This window comes from Zerene cesonia, chromosome 7, assembly GCF_012273895.1.
Source record: "Zerene cesonia ecotype Mississippi chromosome 7, Zerene_cesonia_1.1, whole genome shotgun sequence".
In the NCBI taxonomy this organism is placed as follows: Eukaryota; Metazoa; Arthropoda; class Insecta; order Lepidoptera; family Pieridae; genus Zerene; species Zerene cesonia.
The window spans coordinates 7,773,191-7,795,678 of record NC_052108.1 but is presented as its reverse complement, the minus strand read 5'-3'; the positions used below and the strand labels follow the sequence as shown (position 1 = coordinate 7,795,678).

Below are 22,488 nucleotides of genomic sequence, written 5' to 3'. Positions count from 1 at the left end.
AACTTAGTGATCAATATGAATTCTAATTTCAAATTAAAAATATGTAATACAATGCGTATTTTATCAGAAACTCGCGATTGTTTGAAGTTTATTCATATAATTTTGATTTGTTTTATAATACTATACTTAAATGTTAAATTACTGGGTTAGATAAAAAATTTGAGCATATCTTACAGCCGATTCAGAAAAATAATTAATAAATAATAATTTGTATAACACTTTCACTAGTGTTTCCAATGTAAAAAGTTGGAGTCGTACTTTTCTAATTCGTTTAAATTAGAATGCACCGCTTGGATGGAAAATATATTAATATATCACAGACTTATGGCGCAATGAAGCTTACAGACAGACAGACAGAGTTACTTTCGCATATATAATATTATTAAGGATAAGCAATTATAAGCAATAAGCAATAAGCAAAATAAGCAATAAGCAATAAACAATCAATCAGTAATGGTTACGAGCTAGCCAATAATTTGATTTATCAATTCATCTCCTTATCACATATCGTAATGCGTCTGTAAGTGGCGACTACACAGAATGTTTCCATTGCTACTTATTCATTTAAATCCTTACTAATATTATTAATGCGAAAGTAACTCTGTCTGTCTGTCTGTTACGCTTTCACGCCTAAACCATTGAACCGGTTTTGACAAAGTTTGGTATGAAGACAGAACTGAACTTGAGAAAGGACATAGGATACTTTTTATCGCGAAAAAAGGATAGAAAGGGTTGAAAGAGGGGATGAAAGTTCGTTATTGTCAAACCGATTTTGATGAAACTTGGTATGAAGATGGAGCTAAACGTGGGAAAGAACAAACCATACTTTTTAACGCGAAGAAAATACTCCTTACCATGTCGCGCGATATAAGCGAATTCTACGCGGACGAAGCCGCGGGAGAAAAGCTAGTACCTTCATAAGGATTATTATCCTATGCGTTTCTAATCGTTTCCAACAACAAATAGCTTCTCAATTCAACTGTATACATTTTTTGTTTCGTTTCTTGATAACTCTGTGGGCTTTTTCTCTTCGTGATCCTTTTTGGGTTTGGCGGGATATTGTTGTCTTGGTTTTTGAATCTGGAGTGGCATCTCCCACAGGGATGTTGGTGACGTTTTTGGAAACTGTATATCTAATATAAAAGCTTTATGACTTTTATAATTACTAATTACTTTGACTTGACTGAATCAACAGACGTTTTATTTCGTCCATCTTGATCAAGTCTTAATGCAGCGGGAAAAAAGAGTTTTGCCAACATTTGTATACTATAGATAACAAATACAAATGTACCATAATTTACACTAAGTCCCCTAGTCCTGCTAATATTATAAATGCGAGAGTTTGTAAGGATGTGTGTGTGTTTGTTGCTCTTTCCCACAAAAACTACCGAACCGATTGCAATGAAATTTAGTACGAAGACAGCTGGACAACTGAAATAACACATAGGTAACTTTTTGCCCCGATATTCCTACGGGATACGGACTTACGCGGGGGAAACCGCGGAGCGCAGCTACTATCGGATATATAGTCATTCTCTAGTCGATAATAGAAATACTTGCTTTTGCGCATCGGTTCGTCCGCGGGTGACACCAACTTACAAATGAAAAAATAATCATCAGAATCGCGTCACCGCGTCACCGAGTCAAAATTCTAAGGTTACAAAGGCAAAAAGATACAGTCGAAATGTGAACCTTCCCCTTTTTTGAAGTCGGTCGAAATGTAAGAGCATGTTTATTGAAAAAATATGGAAAGACATTAGAAAGACATTATACAGACCCCTGTAAATGCCGCACCCTTTTTAATCCCTCCTTCACCTTGCGTTTGCAGCGTTTGTTTTTGTTTTCGAAAAATATATTGGCATTTGACACATAACCTGGCTTTTTGGGTTTTACATACATTAAAACAAATATAAATGTAGCTTACCGCCTCTCCGACTAAACGTACGCATACTAAGAAAAACGTAAACAGCCCCGGAGCTTAGTGCCTGTTCCCGTGGAATTTTCCGGATGAAATAGTTTTCATCGGTTTCTGTGTCCATTTTTGAGTGTCAAACGATCTTTTATAAAGAATTCGGTTTGGTGTTTTAGAGGTTATGAGGAGACACGCTGACAAATAGTTATTTTCGCATTTTTGATGCTAGCTTTCGCCCGCGACTACGTCCGATTAGATAAAGAAAATGATAGCCTCGGCGTTTTACGGGGTGCGTAGTTTCCGTTCCCATGGGATATCCGGGATAAAAACTAACCCATATTCTTTCTGGTGTCTAGCAATCTGTCTCCCTACCTTTTTGCTACAATTGCTGTTTTTATTCGATTTGTTTTAGATTTACAGTAGAAACTCAATTAACCGGATTAATTGATGTTAGGCATCATGCATAATCGAAAATCCCGGATATTCGTGTGTTCATAAAAAGAAATGCATGAATTTTGAATAGGTAGGAAATTTCTCTAGTGTTTCTTTCATAGGGTTCTTCTGATAGTAAGAAAACGACAATAGCGACATCAGCCCAGCTGTTCTCGAAATAGGGATTAAAACATTATTATGAGATAGGAAGCCAGAGGCCCGTTTCCTTTTCCCCTCCCTCCTTTGTTCTGTCCATTAGACAATCATTCAAATTACAAGGAATTTTAAAGAAACACTCTCAGTTAAATTTCGACCCCGGACAGTATAACAGGAAACGCCGTAAAAATAGTGTATGTGAAACCGTATCTTTCAACACATTTCATTGTCAGCACTTTCTTTTACTATCTTGGTCCCTTTTTATACAACTATTTGAATAAACTTTCCAATATTTATGTACAAAACAAAAGTGTCTGTAAAAAGACAGTCACTACTCATTAAAAAAATATATATGGGTAATCCATATTTAATAAAAAAACCTCTAATAATCTCGAAACGCTCATACCTTGTAGCAACCCGCAGTAGTAATCGCCGCACACTTTGTATGTCGTTCGTCTATCATCTATTTGCATAGCCATTAGAGAATTGTTTGTTTTCCCGCTCTTACCCGACGGCTGTGGGTTCGGGGTGTTATCGTAGACAGCAGAACAATATCGAACACTACTTAATAACTGCATTAAGTTGCCGCTAGATAAAGTTTTTATGCTTTCAATTATTTTACAATAACTTAATCTTTACAGTTGAACATAGTTTTCTTATATAATGTAATGTCCTTTAATTTTTAGTTTTATAGCATTAATATGCTGTATGAATTAGATGTTTTTTAAAAATAGAAAAAAACATCATCTCGAGGCGGGATTCGAACCCGCGTCATTTCGCTGAGCCGTGGTAATATAATGTCCCTCTATATTCTTACAATAATATTTTGAATTCTAAAGTGTGTTTGTTTGTCTTTTCACGTCGTAACGTATATGGTACATATTGACGATTTTGTGTCTGGAGATATTAAGAAGACTAGAATATGATATAAACCATTTTTTAACGCGCTTTAGCGCGCCCTAAGACTTCGGGTTATAAAAAATTGCTGATTCATTTATTTACCCGAACTTTCGAAAACACTCATAACCATTTTATAGCTGCTAGCTAATATATTAAATTTAGAAATAATGTGAACTAGATAGGCCATAAAATAGTTGCTTTCATTTGTTGTTCTAGATTTTGTGAAATAAACTAGAATCGAATAGAACTTAGTCTTTCAAACTTGCTGCTTGCTAAGCCTACGCCCAGAATATAAAAAATAGCCTATATTGTTTGTGAAAGTGTGGCGTTTATATAAAAGAATTTTTAAAATTGCTCCAGTAGTAGCTTTTTGGGTTTTTGAAATCTGAAAATTTATTAATATTATTAGTAATACTTGTTACTTATAATTGGTCAAGCATATTCCACGTATATTTCGTTTATGCCGAATGACGTAAAACATCACTAATATCTAACGCAAAATTTATAAAAAACATTATTATGACAATAATGTAATTTTAAATATCCAATTTCCAATCATTATTATTACTGGTACTGTTAATGAAACCTCACATAAAAGCAATTCCTACTAAAAATGTAGACAGAAATAACGCACAGACCACGGCTGTGATGCCACTCATCAAATCAGCTGTCAATATAAAAGTGCCGACCAATCAGAGGGATCAAGACGTTCCCACGACTTATCACAGACAAAAAAAATATGTTTATTATTTGGCTATGATTCTATTGCAGACATTGGCAACCCTGCATTGAACATTTGAATTTAGATGTTTGGCATTATAAATGTAAATATTAAATAATACCGTTTGAAAAATACCTTATTTAAATGAAAGACGGAGTCTATTCCAGCTGAATCCGACTTTCCAAAGTATGTCCGTGCCAATAGCTGACCACCTCGAGCTTCTTGGTGTCACCCTTACGCCTACTCTGAACTTTGGTTCATACATGGAATCAAAAGCCCAACTCTCCTCAAAAAAGCTTGGTATTCTGGCAAAGGTGAGGCAGTATTTCAGCCCAGGACATTTGCTCAATCTTTACCAAGTACAAGTCCGGTCGTGCTTGGAATACTGCTCTCACCTTTGGGATGGTTCTGTCAAATACCAGTTGAAGATACTTGAAGCAATAGAGGGGCGTGCCAAGAAGCCCATAAACGACGATGATCTCGTAGGCAAAAGACTCCAGAGCCTCGGTCATCGCCGCAGAGTGGATAGTTTATTGGTCTTTTATCGGATACATTTTGGAGAATGCGCTGTGGAATTACACAGCTTGATTCCGCCATCCCCATTCTTCCATCGACCGTCACACACAGACTCTAGGCACCGCTATTTGGTGGACGTTCCATGTACCCGGACGAAACGGTTCGATTCCACATTTGTCATTCGAACCGCAAGGGATTGGAACATACTTCCTGAGTCTGTGTTCCCCGACGAGTACAATCTAGAGGTCTTTGAGAGAAGAGTGAACAGGCACCTTCTAGGGCAGCGCGTTCCAGCTTAGACCACACCTCAGCTTTCCATCAGGCAAATCGTGGTCAAGCGCTGCCCTATTATAGATAAAATAAAAAGAAAGTCGAATAGTGACAAAGCAAATTGAATTATTTTTGATTTGATGAAATTGTCGCAACTTGATTTAGGACAAAAATAAAACAAAAAAAAAACGTTTTGTTCAGGAGCCAGGGCACAGTATAATAAGTACAGTCAGGGTGAGCAACTAGTCTTAATAATATATTAATGTGAAATATGCATTTGCAAATGATTAGTCGTATAACTGAACAGTTAATTTTATCCAATGAATCCTACGTCATACACACGATAATTTATTCTTAAAATCCTTAAGCATGTAAATACCAGATTTAACATATAATTTATCTTGCGTAGATATGAGAAATATTATCGTACATTAATTTTTTTAATTCACATTTTTCTCAAGTGACATCCGCAACGCCTTTAATTTTGGCGCGAACTCGTGACGTTGATTGTCTATGTTTTTTTTTTATATCAACGTAGAAGCAAAAACGGCCAGCCATCAATGATAGCGTCTAATGGCCTCACGATATAAAAAGTTTAGAATAAAACTCAACACTAAAATGATCATACGTGAGACCTGCGATCGTGATGAGAGCCGACTCCCGCCGCTTCGGAAGATCAATGGAATGGGTTTTTATAACTATTTTTTAAGCTAAGATTACAAGAGCTGTGAGTGTACAAGTGGAAAGTCAACTAAGCAGCTGTCTGTTAAAGTAAATAACAACAGTTTTATTGTTATTTAAATCTGCGCTTGGAAACTATGACTGAATTCATTGAAACATTTTTCCCATGAACAATACCATTCACTATAGAAAACGTCATAATTGTGGCAACGCAAAATTAACAGACATAATATGATTAATTTAATAGCATTACTTACCTATTTTCCCAGTATTAGCTGAAGATATTATCGGAGAATAAATAATAGGGTATATGTGTAGTGGGGTATAATAGACTGAAAATTTGTACTTACTAATAAAATGTATTTTATTTTATTTATTTTAATAAGTTACGTTCAATAAAAAGAAATATTGTAATTTTTAAAAGAAATCTAGTATACAGCAATAGATATAACAACATATTAATATGCCAAAAAACGTAACCAAGTATCTTAACACTTGCATAAGTACCTAGCATCTGCAGGGGGGCTGTCATTCCACTAAATATCCTTTTATAATTTAACAAAATATCTTAGCCCAACTACATCTTAACCGACTTCTAAAAACGAAAAGGACGAAGTTCTATGTTCATTTGTATGTATTTTATTTGTGTATGTCAGACCATATTTTCGGCAATTGTGAACCGATTTAAGAAATTTTAACTAGTTCGCATGAGTATACTCCGGAGATGGTCAAAGATAGATATTAAATTAGTATCGCAAATAGTAACTCACTACACCTATCTACTGCCTACTTTGTTTGATTGGCAGCGAATAGTTGACCATTTTTCTCTTTTGAGTGGTTTTGAAATCAGTTCAATTTTGTTTCATTTATATCTATAAAATAACCTTTGATATATTCAGGATTCCGTGTTCTCACCATGTACTCATATATATCGCTTTATCGGCATTATAAATAATCCTGCCAGTAGGCAAGTATGGGTCGAATGCAGAGTCAAGGGCGGTCACACAACAGCTGTGTTCCTTGAATGCTAACTTCGCGAATATAATCGGTTTACGAGCTCGCTCGAGGTCAGCCGAGTCTCCTAGTAGACATAGGAAGTATTGAGTTCTCGAGTGACGATATTGCGAAATTGCGTAAGAACGTTCTTGTACTAGTGATCCGTCTCGGCTTCGCCCGTTGTATGTATAGGGCCTGTAGCGTTGAAGGATTTTCAAGTTACGTTAACCAAATTGAATTAAAGTTACAACTTCAGTATCATTGTCTAGTATTATTCCTATATAAAAAGAAGTGGATATGTTAAGTACGTAATATATTCGTCACATCGAATCGGAGGGACGTAGTTAAGACATATTATATAATTTTATTTCGTCGTTTTTATACAATAAATGATTTCGATTTTTGGCACCTTTCCGAGCTGGTCAATTTAATTGACAGCTCTAAAAGGAATTACATTATAAATATTGCAATAATGATAAGACGAAATTTAAAACTTAAAGTGAACCCGTGTATAAATCCTTCTATAGCTATATCTATATATTTATACGAGAAGCAAAAACTTTGTACCATTACGAATGTAATACACAATACTTCCTGCGGATTCAGGAGTATGAAATTTTATATTTATTAAAAATAATACACGGAAAATACATTTAATAAAAAATACACACACACACACAGATTAAGTACTTTTTTGTTTTAGGTATAGTCTGAAAAAGGAAATTAAATTTTCGGCGAAGTTAGTTTTGACACGTGTATTTAAACACAATTTTAGTCTCATTACATAATATTATTTTATTTATTATGTATATTCTTTTTAATGTGGACACAGAGTATGTAAGAGCACATAAGAAACTATTTTGACAACCGTTTAAAAATAGAACGTCTCAAGTCATTAAGGCCTCATGGAGCAGAAATTGTTATGTCACTTCACACTAGCATTCCGTAACGATATATTGAGAAAAATTATAATTGGTATAAGGCAATACCTTTTTATAAAGTACAAACCACTGGTGGTGCCTCCTAGATCTTCTAGATCTTTTTTCCGGTTGCATCGCTGTGATTTGGGCTAGTCTTCTGCCGGTTTTTTGGAAAAATCAATCAATCCTGTTTCGGCATTAAAACACGGAAGTATGGAACGACAACTTACACTTGCAAAGAACGCAGCAGGACGTTAGGCAGTAATAGTTGTACAAGAGTTCATATAGTAATTTGTTGATTAATAAAAAAAAAAGTATAATTTTAGGTAAACAATATATCCCAGGATTTGGATGTGTGTCTAGGAATCAAAAAAATTGGTTTGGTTTAGGAGTTAAGTTAGGTTCTTTTTATTTTAAAGTACACAGGAACAATGAAATACCGTAAATATGTATTACCGCATCCTCCTGGCGGACCTTTGGAAAGAGTGAAGTCTCATCATAATACAAAATCGCGATAGCGTCTAAACCTCACAATGATATCATACAAATTGCCTGCGACACATCGAAAACAAAATGTTACTATTATTGTTCGTGTGAGGCGTCCTTAAACTACAAAACGACGGATTAGACAGACGCGGGACGTCGCATCGCACCTCCTCGATTCTATATTTGAATTTGACAGGTCAATTCCCATTTAGACTCTGGTCTCGTACTTTTTTTTTAAACACGCGCTTGACATGTATATTTCTAATGTGCTTTCATTGTGTAACATTAGATTGTTAATATTTTGGGAAACTCGGAATAACTCTAACAAAATTATGAAAATGTTACGGGAGAGGTTATATATGTTTATGTTTGGTTTTGTACATGTAAAAAAATTTGGTTTTTTTCTCATAAAACAGGCTATTTTTATTTATTGTGGTTAATAATTTAACTTATAGTAGAGGTAATTTAATTTTGTACTGAAACATTAAATTTTAATACTATAAACAAATTTATGCTATTCGAAGTAAACGTATATAGAATAGAAAAATGCATTGCTTTATCTTGTTATAATTAGTATTCAATCTTGTTATTTATATGTTTTATTTATAAACAAAGACATATTTTGTATGTATAATAAAATAATTAAATTAAATTTAAGACGGTATTACATATACCACATTATTTTTCATCATAAATGTAAGTTAGATGAATATATCTAAAATATTTAATGAATGGGAAGTTGTTAAAAATTCCACAAGCAGTCAAGGCCGGACATTTCATGTTATTTAGCTTTAAAAGCATTCTTAAGAATTTATGACTTTACGTGCTTATAACAATTTATAAAGCGTAACAGAGTATAATCGAGACAACAGATAAAAAATAACAATTAAACACGGCGGATGTTTGAGCGCTGCACTCGCCCGCCAATTTTACTCTTTCGCGCCATTCTTCATGTCATGTATATTTTTTATCTGCATGGCTCAAATTTAAAAACAAAACATAATTGCTAATTTAATGTAAAAAGTAAACTTTATTTCTTACAAGAGTTTATTTCATGTAACATAACGAATACATTTAATTAAACTAATTGGAATATTAATGAAGTGGTTGCCTTGTATAATGTGACTGTGCTTTTTGCAAAACCGAAAATTGTTTAGTTTTTGTGGTGTTTTTGTGTTACCCAATCGTATTTTAGAAAACAAATCTACACAAATGATACAAAAGTGCCCAGATCATTTCTGTACATAAAATATTATGTATAAAATGTAATTGCTATGCGATATTAATGTTTTGTAGACCCTAAAAGAATGCTCAGATACCTTTGTACTTTGTCTGTTTGGCTATGGCTGTAAACGGGGGATGAAAAAAATTATTTCAGAGAATATGTTTTTAAATGTCGTCGTCGTCGTTGACGTCCACTTTGGACATAGGCCTCCCCTAGAGACTTCCAAAACGACCGATCATCAGCGGCCTGAATCCAGCAGCGAATTAAATGGTGTATAGATATTTAAAATAAAATAGAGGTTTATTATCGGCCGCCAAAAGTCAAGGCGGTTAAGGTGGTATTTCTGTTTATGTCCTGCGGTATGATGATGGATCTCAACGGCGAGTAGGGCTCCAAACAAATCTTGAGCAAACAATAAATATACGCGATTGATTAATTTCATTATTATTCTATATTTGTCGTTCATAAAACGATCGCGGTCACAAACCGACGGCGCGCGTTTTTTAAATATGCAATATTGAAGCACTAAACCTGCTGCCAAATATATTATGAACACTATTTCCGTTTCAGAACATAAAAATATCAAAATACAGTCTCTTCACGCCTTCAAATCAAACTAATTATATCCAAAAGGAAGTAATAACTAAAAAATATGTAAACTTCACGCGTGTTATCATAAAACATACGTGAAAAAAATATCTCACCAATTACATGTAACACACGAATTATGTTAACAATATAGTACAATAATTTTAATGCTAGACGAGAAAAAAATATAACCTAGACAGCTAAATATGCACTAGCAAGTTGAACGCACTGATAATTGACTTCAGTTTTGTTAAACATTACATTAAGATGCGAGTAGTAACTACGCGACGCGTAAAAAAACAATAGTTCCTGTTTTGTTGCTAATTTTATGACATGAATGGATCTAGTCGTATTTTATTTAGCTTTAACGACGCGTAGCAACGTTCGTTATAATTTGGTTCTTACAGAAGAGGTAAAGGTTGCCACGTACGGTCAGAGTATTGCGAATTTGTAAATTGTCTCTACTGGTATCAGTAAACTTATAAACCTCTGTTGTTCCTATCTATTTCTTATGCACCAAATGTTGGTATTTAGTTGTAGAATCAGGAAGCAACTATAGAAAGAAATAACCATTTATAGCAACACACAAATAACAACATTAAAAATAGAAACAAATCATAAAAAGTAACAAAATATAATGAGTGCCATAAAAGGATGCCTCTCACTTATCAAAATCTGAGGCATAACACCTCAGTACTGATTTTCAGTGGACCCCTTCCGACATCTGGATTAGACATAGACAGTGTCTCGTATAACTCCTGTTTCTCCTTCTATTATCTCATCCCGTGGATGAGCTTACATGGGTGTGCTTCCGAGATGGTATCGAAGCGAGACCTTCAACCTTTAACCAGCTTTATGACTTTGCTAAGATCTTATCATAGAGCCCTTTAATTTGTCTTCAAGCGTTAGCATTAAGTCATTAGGATGCACATGTTTTAGTGGAACTGTGGCGGTTATCAGATGACCTTTACGGTCGTTTCCCCCCGTCTAACGTCAAAATATATCTGGACAAGTGCTTTATGTGTAATAAAATTATCTTTTTAATATGTGGGGGCATCGAGCATGCGCTAGATGTGTGAGCTCAGGGTCAGTGGCTATTTAAGCGAGCACAATTATTTTAACATGCTAACTCGGTTAAGGAGCGAGGGTATTTTGTATGTATTTATAGTCTAAGGGATGAATTAGATTTATTCTATGTATGGTGGATAATACATAAACATTATATCACCAGGCGTGAGCTAAATTATTGACATGGGCTATTTATATCTTGATTGATAGAATAAAATATTTCGAAGGTACCCAAAGAGTTATATATAATAAGTTTATTTCCATCTTACATCAGGTTGGAATGTTGTCACCAAAATGCTAAAAGAAATAATAATTCTAACAGATAAAGGACATTTAAATTGTGAAACGATCGAAGACATATAAAAAGTTTACAGAAATTCCTTTTTTTGACCGCCTCCTTGGTACAGTGGTAAACGCGTGAGCGTAGAACCGAGAGGTCTTGGGTTCGATTCCCGGTGGGGACGATAAAAAAAAATGTCTCGGTCTGGCAGGACACAGAAGGCTGATCACCTACTTGTCTATAAAGAAAATCGATCAGTGAAACAGATGCATCTGCCCCATACCCCAGTAGGGGACACGGGACTTCACTTTACCACTTTTTACAGAAATTCAGAATAAGGCTGCATATAACTTTTTGTTTTCTAAAATGAAACGCCGTAGCTTACAAATCTATAGTCAGATTATTCCGATTCTCTCAGCGCTGGTACATACAAAAGAAGAAAAAAACACGTCCATTGAAAGAAAGTACTCTTCCTTTGATTCCGAGTTTATCGATTTCAGTTTCAGCAACGCCGGTTTTTGCTCGATAAACAATGTTTTACAAGAAAATGGGAAGAAATAGGGTTGCCGGCGTAGCTATCTATACATGCGTATAATATATGATGTTTTCCTCGACATAAAGTTGTTTTGAGGATCCTGATATAAATGTATTTATACAAAAATGAATCCCTATTTTCCCTGGTCACGGCATCACGCGTGAACGGCTGGACCGATTTCAAAAATTCTTTCACTATTGTAAAGCTTCAAACTTCACCGAGTGACATAGGCTTTATAAACACCACGGGCGAAGCCAGGATTTCGGCTAGTTATAAATACAAACAAATGAATGAAATATCTATATAGGTGTATGATGTATTAGACGATAAAAATTCACAATAATTCTTACCAACAATCTTGTATAATACGCAAGTGTCGCTTAAACTTAGAACAAAATTCGCACTAACATTATTTACGTTGCTCTAATGTAGAAAATCAATTCACTTATTTTGAATTCAATTTTTATGTATCGTCGCAACGTGACAGCCCTGTAAGGAAAGTGAGTAGACATTGCCACTTGATCACGGCACTGGCTCCTAATGAGAGCAGGACAATGGAACTCGGACGGTGGTTTTTAACCCCTTTTCCTAAGTATTGTAGGGCAAGCCCTGACGCTGTGTTCGGAGGTAACCCTATGGTACTTGGACATTGATTTTTTAATGTCACAGGGTTATTGTATGCGGACTTATGGTTGAGATTAATGCACTAAATAAATGCGTAGCGTGGACATTTTTTCCTTTATTATAATTGTTACTCGGTTTATTATGATTATAAAATATAATATTTCACAAGGTCGGCAGAATTTAAATATTATGAATACCCAAAAAAACATAATTTATTTATGACAGTATCTCTTCTATCATCTATGGTTCACTATTTCATATGGTCTTAAGCTAAAGTGAACCTTTACACAAGCTAAAATTTTCTTTCGATGAAGATGATCATGATGAAAATAACTATAGTTAGGAAGCATTCTACACTATTATACACAATTATTAAATACATTACCTTCTTTCTGTCGCAGTCGGGTAATAAGTTTTCTATGTGGTAGTCGAGCACGCTTCGACACGAATTGGGCCAGCTCGCACCGGGGCAGTACCACACCCCCACAGAAAACCGGCGTGAAATAGCATACTGCTGTGTTTCGTTCGGTGAGTGGGGGAGCCAGAGGCCCATATCCTTTTGCCTACCCTTCCCTGTCCTTTCCTTTATTTCTCTCGTCAATCCTTTCCCAATCCCTGTCCCATTTGAAGAGGCGTAAGGTCTGCAATCGACCTTACACCTCTCCAAATGTTCATGGGCGGTGGTACCATCAGGCGACCCACCAGCTCCATTGCCGACTATGACATAAAAAAAAAAAGTGTTGCAACACAATGGGATTTTCAGAGTACATACCTACTACATAGGCTCAGAATAGTAATAATTAGAATGTACCGAAATTTAAAATATAATTCTACCAAATACTCAATAACAAAAGACATAGACATAAAGGCGACATTCGCTTCGCTCACTTCTTTATTTATTTATTTTTTTTACAAACACTTTATTTCGCAATGCACAGATACACACAAAAAAGACAATTACACACAAATCTTTACTGTACAAATTGGCGGCCTTATCGCTTTGAAGCGAATTCTTTTTATTCACAAAACAACTGAAATCTTACAAAGAAATATGATAATCAAATAAGAAATCCATACAATACGCTATAATATATACTAATTAGATAATTACTTTAACACAACTTTGTTTAGAGCAGTGGTGGCTCAGTGGTGAGAACCTCGGACTTCAAAATCGACAAGCCGAGGTTCGAGACCGGGCCGAGCGTGCAGGAAATAAATTGATTTTTCAATTTATCTGCACATGTGGATAACATCACCACTGCTTAAAACGGTGAAGGAAAACATCGTGAGGAAACCGGCATGTCCAAGAATCAAAAAGTTCGACGACATGCGACATCTGCCAACCCGCACTTGGCCAGCGTGGTGGATTATGGCCTGAACCCTCATAGGAGGCCTGTGTCCCAGCAGTGGGAACAAATATGGGCTGATGATGATGAACTTTGTTTATCGTATTATAAATCCTTGAATAATAAATAAACATGTTATAAATAAATGGACTAAAAATACAAAGTACGCTAAATAAGCCCTCTAAGTTAGTATGTTATTATACTTTAAGTAATGCCTAGATTGATTCCTTGGCCTCATTAATGGTTGAATCATTTGTTACTTTTCCATATGATAAATGTTTATTACAACGTGTAAGTGATTTATAGTAGAAGCAATTTTCATAAGTTATGATATATTGGGTAAGTAGTTGTGCCCCGCGGTTACACCCGCGTCTAACATGATCTTATGTAGCGATCTATATAATACTGAAAAACTATTTAATCGGACCAGTAGTAGCTGAGATAGCGCGTTCAAAGAAACAATATCTTCAGCTTGATTACATTATCTGCATTTATTACATTACCATCACAGAATGGGTGAATAAGTTAAGATGAATTTTGCCATCTGCACTTAGCAAAATGAAATAGTTTTAAATCGAAATATCTTCAAAGTTTTGAAATAAGAGATCCAAATTTATATCGGAATATATCTATACAATCGGATAATAATATTATTATAAATTGTCACTTCTCAATAACTCATGAATTTAAATTGACGTCAACATTTATGTTTATGAGTTTCCTTCGAACAGTAATGTGACTTAACCTAAGTCAAGGAAACGGAGTAATTGTATGTGGCGCCTAGTAAATGGAACGTGTATACTAAGAATCTAGATATTCATCTATTGGTTATTATAAGTCATAGATAATATCTGCGGAAACTGATAAATAAAGGTAGTGAGTTTGAATTAAAAATATTTCATTTTTAAATTTTATGATGTAGATTGTATGCAAATAAATGAATTTTAACAGTATTATATATTATATATTGGGAGAGATAGGTAACAATTATATTATATATCACCATTAATATCAATCTTAAATACTACTGATATTATAAATGCGAAAGTTTGTAAGGATGTGTGTGTTTGTTGCTCTTTCACGCAAAAACTACTGAACCGAATGCAATTAAATTTGGTACGTAGACAGCTGGACAACTGGAATAAAATAGAGGAAACTTTTTATCCCGATATTCCTACGGTATACGGACTCACGTGGGTGAAACCGCGGGGCGCAGCTAGTACATACATAAAACTGCATCAAAAACATATCTCTTGAAAGTATTGATTGGGCCGAGTGCATAAGCGTTAGCTTCATTGTTTGAGTTTGATTCAACCTGTAGATTCATAGAAAACTTTCTCGTTCCAGTTAATAGAGCTATAAATAAATTTTTCTTCTTTAAAGGTCACATAACATAATATCAAATGTATCAGCCCAATAGAATAGCACGAACAGGACTTCGAAAATGCAAGGAACCTACTAATTTCCAAATAGATCGTTTCGGTTAAAGATATGCTTGTAATTTACTCTTTTATATTAATTATAATCAAATATTGACATTATACGGATTCTGTTTATTCCACGATGACGTCATTATATTCTCTCAATTCAATAATTCCACGAACCAAGTTATTTTATTAACATGTTACGTTGTACGTAGAATAGCTTGCCGCGTTAAATGCAGTCACGATTGCATATTATTAATTACGTCTTGTATTAATTATACAATGTTGATTAGAATCTTGGAATATTGAGAAAACAATACATCGTAGAGTCAGAGGAATATGTGCTAACATGTTCAACCTACTTCAATAAAGAGGGTTGTTTCTCTGTTTCGATTTGGAAAACTGACGTAAAATCTCGTTGAATTGTGAAAAGGTTTTCAGGATCAAATTAAGAATGTCATAACCTTATATCAATTTTAAGATAACAGTGACCCGACCATAAACAATGTTATACAGTACCTATAACAGAGGATGGCGATTGATACCAGTATTCTCTTGATTAAAAATTCCTATCAACTATACTATAACTATATGTTATATCTGTAAATAACTGTATCCTATCTTGTAACAGTGAACTACTCAGTGCCCTGCACAGTAACAGTGTCTTATTTAACAATAGCGCTACACCTAGTAATGTACTGCTAATTGACAAATAACCGCCAAAACCAGTTTATTATGTTGCGTATTGTAGTACCCTACCTAGCAACAGTATCCTACTATAGGGTAGATTAGTATTATAAGAATAGGATAAAAGGAACACAGGATTAGTAGAACACTGTTATCGAATAGAACATAGTAACATTACAGTGTTCTATTCAACAACAGTGCTCTAATAGGAAACAGTGCCTAAGAAAAATCAAACATCATTGGTACATTTCCACCCCTCCCTCACCTCCATAACTCCCTTTTATACTTGTTTAGTGTAGCTTAGGAAAAGTTGAGTTTATATTGCAACAGTTACATAATCGTTGCGTTATTATTGTTTTTATAAGTCACGTTAATTAATGGTATTAAAATTGCAGATGTATTATAATTTATGTGACAACAGGACTTCGGTACGCCTTTGGCCCCTTATCCATAATTATCACAGTACAATGTAGATGCGATGATGCGGTGAATTATATAATTTGTCTAGGCATTATTGATTATATAATTGTGTGTGAAGAAACGACGATCACCTCCGTCAATAGACTGGAAGGAACAAACAGATTATTTTTTATATGCACTTAGCATTTTGTTTATTTGTTCGCATAAATGTTGTGGTTCAATAATTTAAAAGTAATAATTCTTCTAAATGTTGTTTTTATACATTTGATAATAATTTGAAATTATTAATAGTATATTTATATACTATGAATTATATCATTAATTTTAAACACTGTTTTGTCATCAATCAATTTTCATCAAATTTCGCTTTTATGCCATCTTTCGTTTCATTCTTCATGTTCCAAAAAGCTGTCATTACAAAGAAATGTAGCAATAAAAACATATGTTAAAAACACTATCTTTAAAACCTTTTTTGATTATAAATTATGAAACATTTATTACCTTTTTTCAGAGTATTCATGACGAAAGACTGAACGCAAGAGTGGATTCTATGATAGAAGAAGGTTTGGTAGACGAGTTATTGGACTTCCACGATAGGCACAACAAGGAACGTATGCAAGATGGAAAGTAAGTTATTATTATTCTACGTATGTCTAACTAACGGTCCTCTCCGAAATCTAGGAAGGGTAAGGAAAAGGATACGGGATTCCGGCTCTCCCATGAATCCTGATGGCTATTTATTGATACTGAAGTTACATAATACATGTATCTATTAATAAGTTTATACCTATAATTTATACATAAAACATTTCCCTATTTAACTGACCGCTTTCTAAATAAAATTGCAATAAGTAAACCTTAATAGATACTGGCCATTCAGAATAAACAAATTAAAAAAAAAGAAAAGAAAAAAGACAAACATGGCGGCCGGGCAACGTCCTACGGCGCATCTGCTGCGGTTCTCTATGGTCTCATGTTTCATATAGGTATGCTGTCTATTTTTATATCGAGAACAATTGTTTTTAATAATTTACTTATGAAAGCAATTTAAATAATACTTAATACATAGTTTTTCGTAACAACCACCGATACGAATCTTCTTTTTGAATATATAAGAATTATGGGAAATTATGTTGTGTAGTACTTAAAATATCAAATATTGTGGCAAAAAATAGAAACAAACCAACTTCAATTACGTGTATAGATACGTTTGAACTTATGTATAAAACTTATGTACAAAAGATAAATACATAAATAACAGTAAAGATAAGTTTATTAATAAATGTCTTAGCAAGTATCAAGACAGATGAATCTCACTACTATTATAGCAGAACCCTTCTTCAGTAGTAACCGCAAAATCTTTCTCGTCTCACGCGTATACGGACCCAAGTGTCTCGGTTGTTAATTTACCGTATATTATGAGTGACAACCCTGCCCTATGTACACATATTGTTTTCCAAATTCAAACATAAAAAAATGTACGTTTCTCTTTAAATCTTAAACCCCTCTGTTGTATTTTAGTAGACTGTAGTTTTTAGATTTACATACTTTCGCGTCATACGTGGTCTTAGACATTCGATGAAGTCTACAAATCCAGATTATAAATATGTGCATTGCGTAACATAATCTGATAAAAACAAAAGAAAAATATTCTTCATTTAGTAATTCGATTGGAAGGTATAGTAATTTAATAAGAATTTAATAGTAATAAAACAATGTTTTTATAATAAATGTATATTCAGGGATACTATTTTTAAAGCAAATGTAACATTGTCATACGTACGTGAATAATGAAATTAAACACATCAAAAGCGATTCGTTACCGGGGCCGCGCGACAAGTGTCTAGTCTAGTCATTACCGAGCGGAACACTCGAAAGGCGAAACAAAAAAATCGAAGCCATTCATCAAAATGTGATCACAAAAACTGGATGTCGACTGATCGCGACACCAGTTCTATGATTTTTTACCCAATTCATTCACGGAGTGTTCTTTTTTCGAAAATTCAACTTATTGCATTTTTAAATTTAGATTTTTTAATAGTACGTTACGACGTGTTCATTTTACGGCAATAAAATCATATTTGATTTTTATCGAATTGGTGGAATGATGCGAACTGGTATTAAGAGTTTTCTATTGAAACATAGATTTACCTAATCTACGATTTAGAAACAACAATTTCTCATGAGAATACTCGTATACTAATTTAATAATATGAAGTTGAAGAGTTTGTTTGTTGGTCTCAACGCGCTTATCTCAGGAACTAATGGACCGATTTTAAAAATATTTCACCGTTGCATATGTAAATGATCCCTGAGTGCAATAAGCTAATTTGTATGTACCTCGTAAACATAAAACTACCTTTTTTTTACAAACTTTTACCTGCGTATTCATACATACTAGAAAAGCAGTCGAATTGATGACCGCCTCCTTTTTTTGAAGTCGGATGAGAACTCTATAGCTATAAATAAATCAATAAATATACGACTAAACTCACATAACGTATTCGTTTATTATAATTTAACAAATAAACCATTCAAATACCGTACATCGCCTTTCGTTACATTAATATCGATCAAAAATCGATATTTCTCAATTACATCGATGAATCGAATCAATATTTCGATACCAATGTCAACATATGATCGATCACTCGACGGCTTTTCAAACTCGGGTTAATGACCTCTTATGTAATTCGACAATTAATTGCGTATTAGATTCATGATTGCGTAGATCCATCTTGTCCGGTTTTTTGTCTCTTTACCGTGTTATTATTTTCGTGGCAGCTATTATAATTCTTCTTATTATTTTATATCACAGTAATTATATTCATATCATACAATTAATAGTTTAAGGGTTGCTCAAAACTCGAAGCTCAATTTAAACTTAATTTTGTTTCATGTACGTATATGGTTTTTACCTTTCCGCGTACATATACGTAGACGTAATTAAAATGCAATAAACGATGCTGATATTTCATTGTAAATCATGAAATAACAACATTTCATTCATTCCATTGTAAATCTATACCATTCAAGCTTCCACCTGAAAACAAAAAAAAAATCATTAAAATCAGTACCACCAATTAGGAGTTCAGTGACAAATACACGAACAGATAATATATATATCTATATAAAGGTTAACAATCATTATACTTCATTAAAATCATGTTACGCTGCATAAACAAATTAACAATTTTGTTTTAAATTAATTTTCAAACAAAGTTGCAAGACTAGGAGTTACGTATCTAATTATATTTTACTAAATTGTTCAGACAAATTAATTATGAAACCGTTTGGCTAATAGCTAAGAAAACCAACATATTTATATTCAATATTAAACAACTCCTACGTTGTTTTATTATAATAAGTGTAATTGTAGCATTTGTTTAACGGTTGAGAACCTAACATCTCAAAATATACTGTTTGAGTCCGATATAATATAGAAGAACTTTATTATTGTAGTAAATAAATTATTATGAAATTGTAACACCAGATTGTACGTTAGAAATTCATTCTGTCCTTTTAGTTAATTAATATCATTTGTTCTAGACCCCCAGATTATACCAAAGGCGTTTTTCAAACACTGGGCTTCAAAGAATTTCACGAATATCTGATATTGTCAGAGAATAAGAGAAATAGTGATGAAGGAAGAAAGTTATTAGAGCAAAGCATTGAAAATATGAAAATTGGTACAAGAAGGTACGCAAGAAGACAAAATAAAATGATTCTAGGAAGATTTTTACAGATCCCCACAAGAGAGGTACGTGTTCTTTTTTATAATAGTATATTCTTCATCATAAACCTTAAACTTATCATATTATTGCGTACATAAATGTAATAAACTTACTTATTAGTATTTTATTTTAGCGCCACCTATGGTCGAGTAGCTAAAATTTGTATATGTACATTTACTAAAACACTAGGTGGCGCTTCAAAATTCATGTATCTACTTTCAATACAGATGTCACTTTAATTAATTTTAATTTTTCAGGTTCCTCCTGTATTCGAATTGGACACTACAGACATAAACAAATGGAATGAAGAAGTACTTAACAAAGCAATATGTGTCATAGACAGCTTTACATCGAATACGTGTTCCAAATATGAACCATTAAAACCAAAAATTAATGAAGAGAAGTTAACACTTAATGTACATTCATCAAATTACTGTGATGTGTGTAACAGACTTATTATAGGTGACAAGGAATATGCTATACATTTAGCTTCGAATAAACATAGAAAAGTTCTGAAGAAAAAGTCAGAATTGGCTGAAGAAGAACTAGAACAGAAATTACTTGCAGACTGACCATTGGCGTTTTATTTATAAGGATAATTTGTTTAACATTAAGTGTATTATGCAAGTTCTATGTTAAAATTGATAGTAAAAAAAATTAAAAACCAATTACTCGATTTTTATTAACTTTATTTTCCCTATATAACAAACTAAATAAACAAAATATATCTATAAAAGAAATCAGGCTCCATTGTCTGTTTCTTTTTTGTTTAATTTTTTAGGTGCTCTGTAGTCGTAGTTCTCAAACTCAGGATACTTTTTAATGATTTCAGAGTAAGCATCACATATTCTAGAAAATTCTCCATTAGCTATCTGAAAGGGACGGGTAACTGGATCTATTTCAGCCATTTTGTACAAAGTGAGTGCCATTTCCTCTCGCACATCTTCTGGAAACAAGGTTTGGGCCCCTCTTATAGAATACTTCTGTCTCATGGAAAATATCTGCCGCACTACTTTTTCAACGAGTTTGAATGGCTGCTTCATCAATGGTCTCTTTAAAGGGGTGAGAGTGACTACTCCTACATCTACATCTGGTTTTGGGACAAAGGCATCGCCGGGTATATCAAATTTGTAATTCACATTGCACCAGCTCTGACACATGACAGATAACCTACACCTTTGCTTATCTAAGATACGAGCAGCCATTCTTTCAGCAACTTCTTTCTGAAATGTCAATGTCATTCTTGTGCGGCCAAGTGCCCATGGGCCTTCTTGCTTTGAAATATTTTCTAACCATCTCACAATCAAAATCGTAGAAACACTAAATGGCAAATTGCCAATAAGGTTTATTGGAGGTGGTGGATCATGCCAATCTGTTTTGACGTCTTTCGGAATGAAATGAGCTATATCTGTAGTTAATATATCACCTGTTATGATATCTAAATCTATTTTATCCTTACATGCATCTGCCACAAGTTCTAGTGATGGTATGAAACGTGGATCTTTCTCGATTAATATAAGTTTACGGGGTGCTTGCTTTATTATCGATCGTGTAATTCCGCCGGGGCCAGGACCAACCTCACACACAACATGGTTTTGAATATCACCAGCAGCCCGAACGATTTTATCTATTAATCTGGGTTCCATAAGAAAATTTTGTGATAATTCGCGCAGAGCACGCAATTTGTATAATCTAATGACATCTTTAATACTCGGTAAGGGTGGCAATCTGATTTGGACTGCATGTTTTACTGCAGCCATTACTGTTGCACTTTGGCCGGTTCCTCGAAATCGTCAAGGAAGGTCTCCTGCTTCACAGCAAATATAGAATATAAGTAAATTCCAAACACTCCCGCTCCAATTGAAAATCCAGTTAATCTATTCCGTTTACTCAATTGCTGTAATTTAACCACTCTTTCACGATTCTTTTGTTCAATAATCTTCATGTAATCCAATTCAGCCTGTTTCAATATTGGGTTTTTATCACCAGCATCAACTTTGGGCTTAAAATTTGTATCTCCCATTACGGAAAATTATTTATTTTCCAATCCTAACCTCAACAACAGAATTATGTCATAGATTAAAAATGGTTTTTGCCTATGATAGTGTGTTGCCATTTACAAATGGTTCTCCATTCACCAATCTTAATGATTATTGTTAGTGAGTGAATGAATTTTATTTAAAATAAATTATTAAAAGTAACAATAACATATTATTGTTGCATATCTACAAAATGATTTAAACTATTTTGTTACGAATATATAATGCACATAAATATATTTTTATTTTGGCTTAATTTTTCCTAGAAATCCAGCAACCGAAATACTGTAATGAACTACATGAAGTATATTCACCTGAGCAAATCATTGCTCTTTATTATTTTCATAATATAAATACATGTATGTCAAAATATGCCGAATTTAAACTTTGGTACGTAGGTAGGTACGTTTGTATCCTCTACAATTTCGAACAAAAGTACCTTAATTATTAAACGACTTAAACATTAGGTAAATAAAAAATAACTTATATACTTCAATTTGTGCATTAAAAAACCTGCACCGTTAACAC

The 22,488-nt window shown here is 33.7% G+C and overlaps 3 protein-coding genes across 3 annotated transcripts in view; 1 reads left to right on the top strand and 2 right to left on the bottom strand.

The window, feature by feature from the left end:
• LOC119840737 (tRNA dimethylallyltransferase) overlaps positions 1-20,589 on the top strand; it is a 171,155-nt gene extending 150,566 nt beyond the window's left edge. Inside the window, exons 5-7 of the mRNA XM_038367456.1 lie at positions 16,699-16,814; positions 19,737-19,947; positions 20,179-20,589. Of these exons, the coding sequence (XP_038223384.1) occupies positions 16,699-16,814; positions 19,737-19,947; positions 20,179-20,493 (642 nt within the window). The 3' untranslated portion in view covers positions 20,494-20,589. The remainder of the gene's footprint in view (positions 1-16,698; positions 16,815-19,736; positions 19,948-20,178) is intronic.
• On the bottom strand, positions 20,590-21,703 carry LOC119840738 (mitochondrial dimethyladenosine transferase 1). Its single transcript, XM_038367458.1, has one exon. The coding sequence runs from the start codon at positions 21,679-21,681 to the stop codon at positions 20,662-20,664; it is 1,020 nt and encodes a 339-aa protein (XP_038223386.1). The 5' UTR covers positions 21,682-21,703; the 3' UTR covers positions 20,590-20,661.
• LOC119840739 (cytochrome c oxidase assembly factor 3, mitochondrial) lies at positions 21,643-22,012 on the bottom strand. The gene has a single exon (XM_038367459.1). The coding sequence runs from the start codon at positions 21,942-21,944 to the stop codon at positions 21,681-21,683; it is 264 nt and encodes an 87-aa protein (XP_038223387.1). The 5' UTR covers positions 21,945-22,012; the 3' UTR covers positions 21,643-21,680.
• Between the last annotated feature and the right edge of the window lie 476 nt (positions 22,013-22,488).

What these genes read in the sequence shown, in the direction of transcription:
- LOC119840738 (XM_038367458.1), bottom strand. Translation starts at nt 21,681, where the DNA reads ATGGCTGCAGTAAAACATGCAGTCCAAATCAGATTGCCACCCTTACCG.
- LOC119840739 (XM_038367459.1), bottom strand. Translation starts at nt 21,944, where the DNA reads ATGGGAGATACAAATTTTAAGCCCAAAGTTGATGCTGGTGATAAAAAC.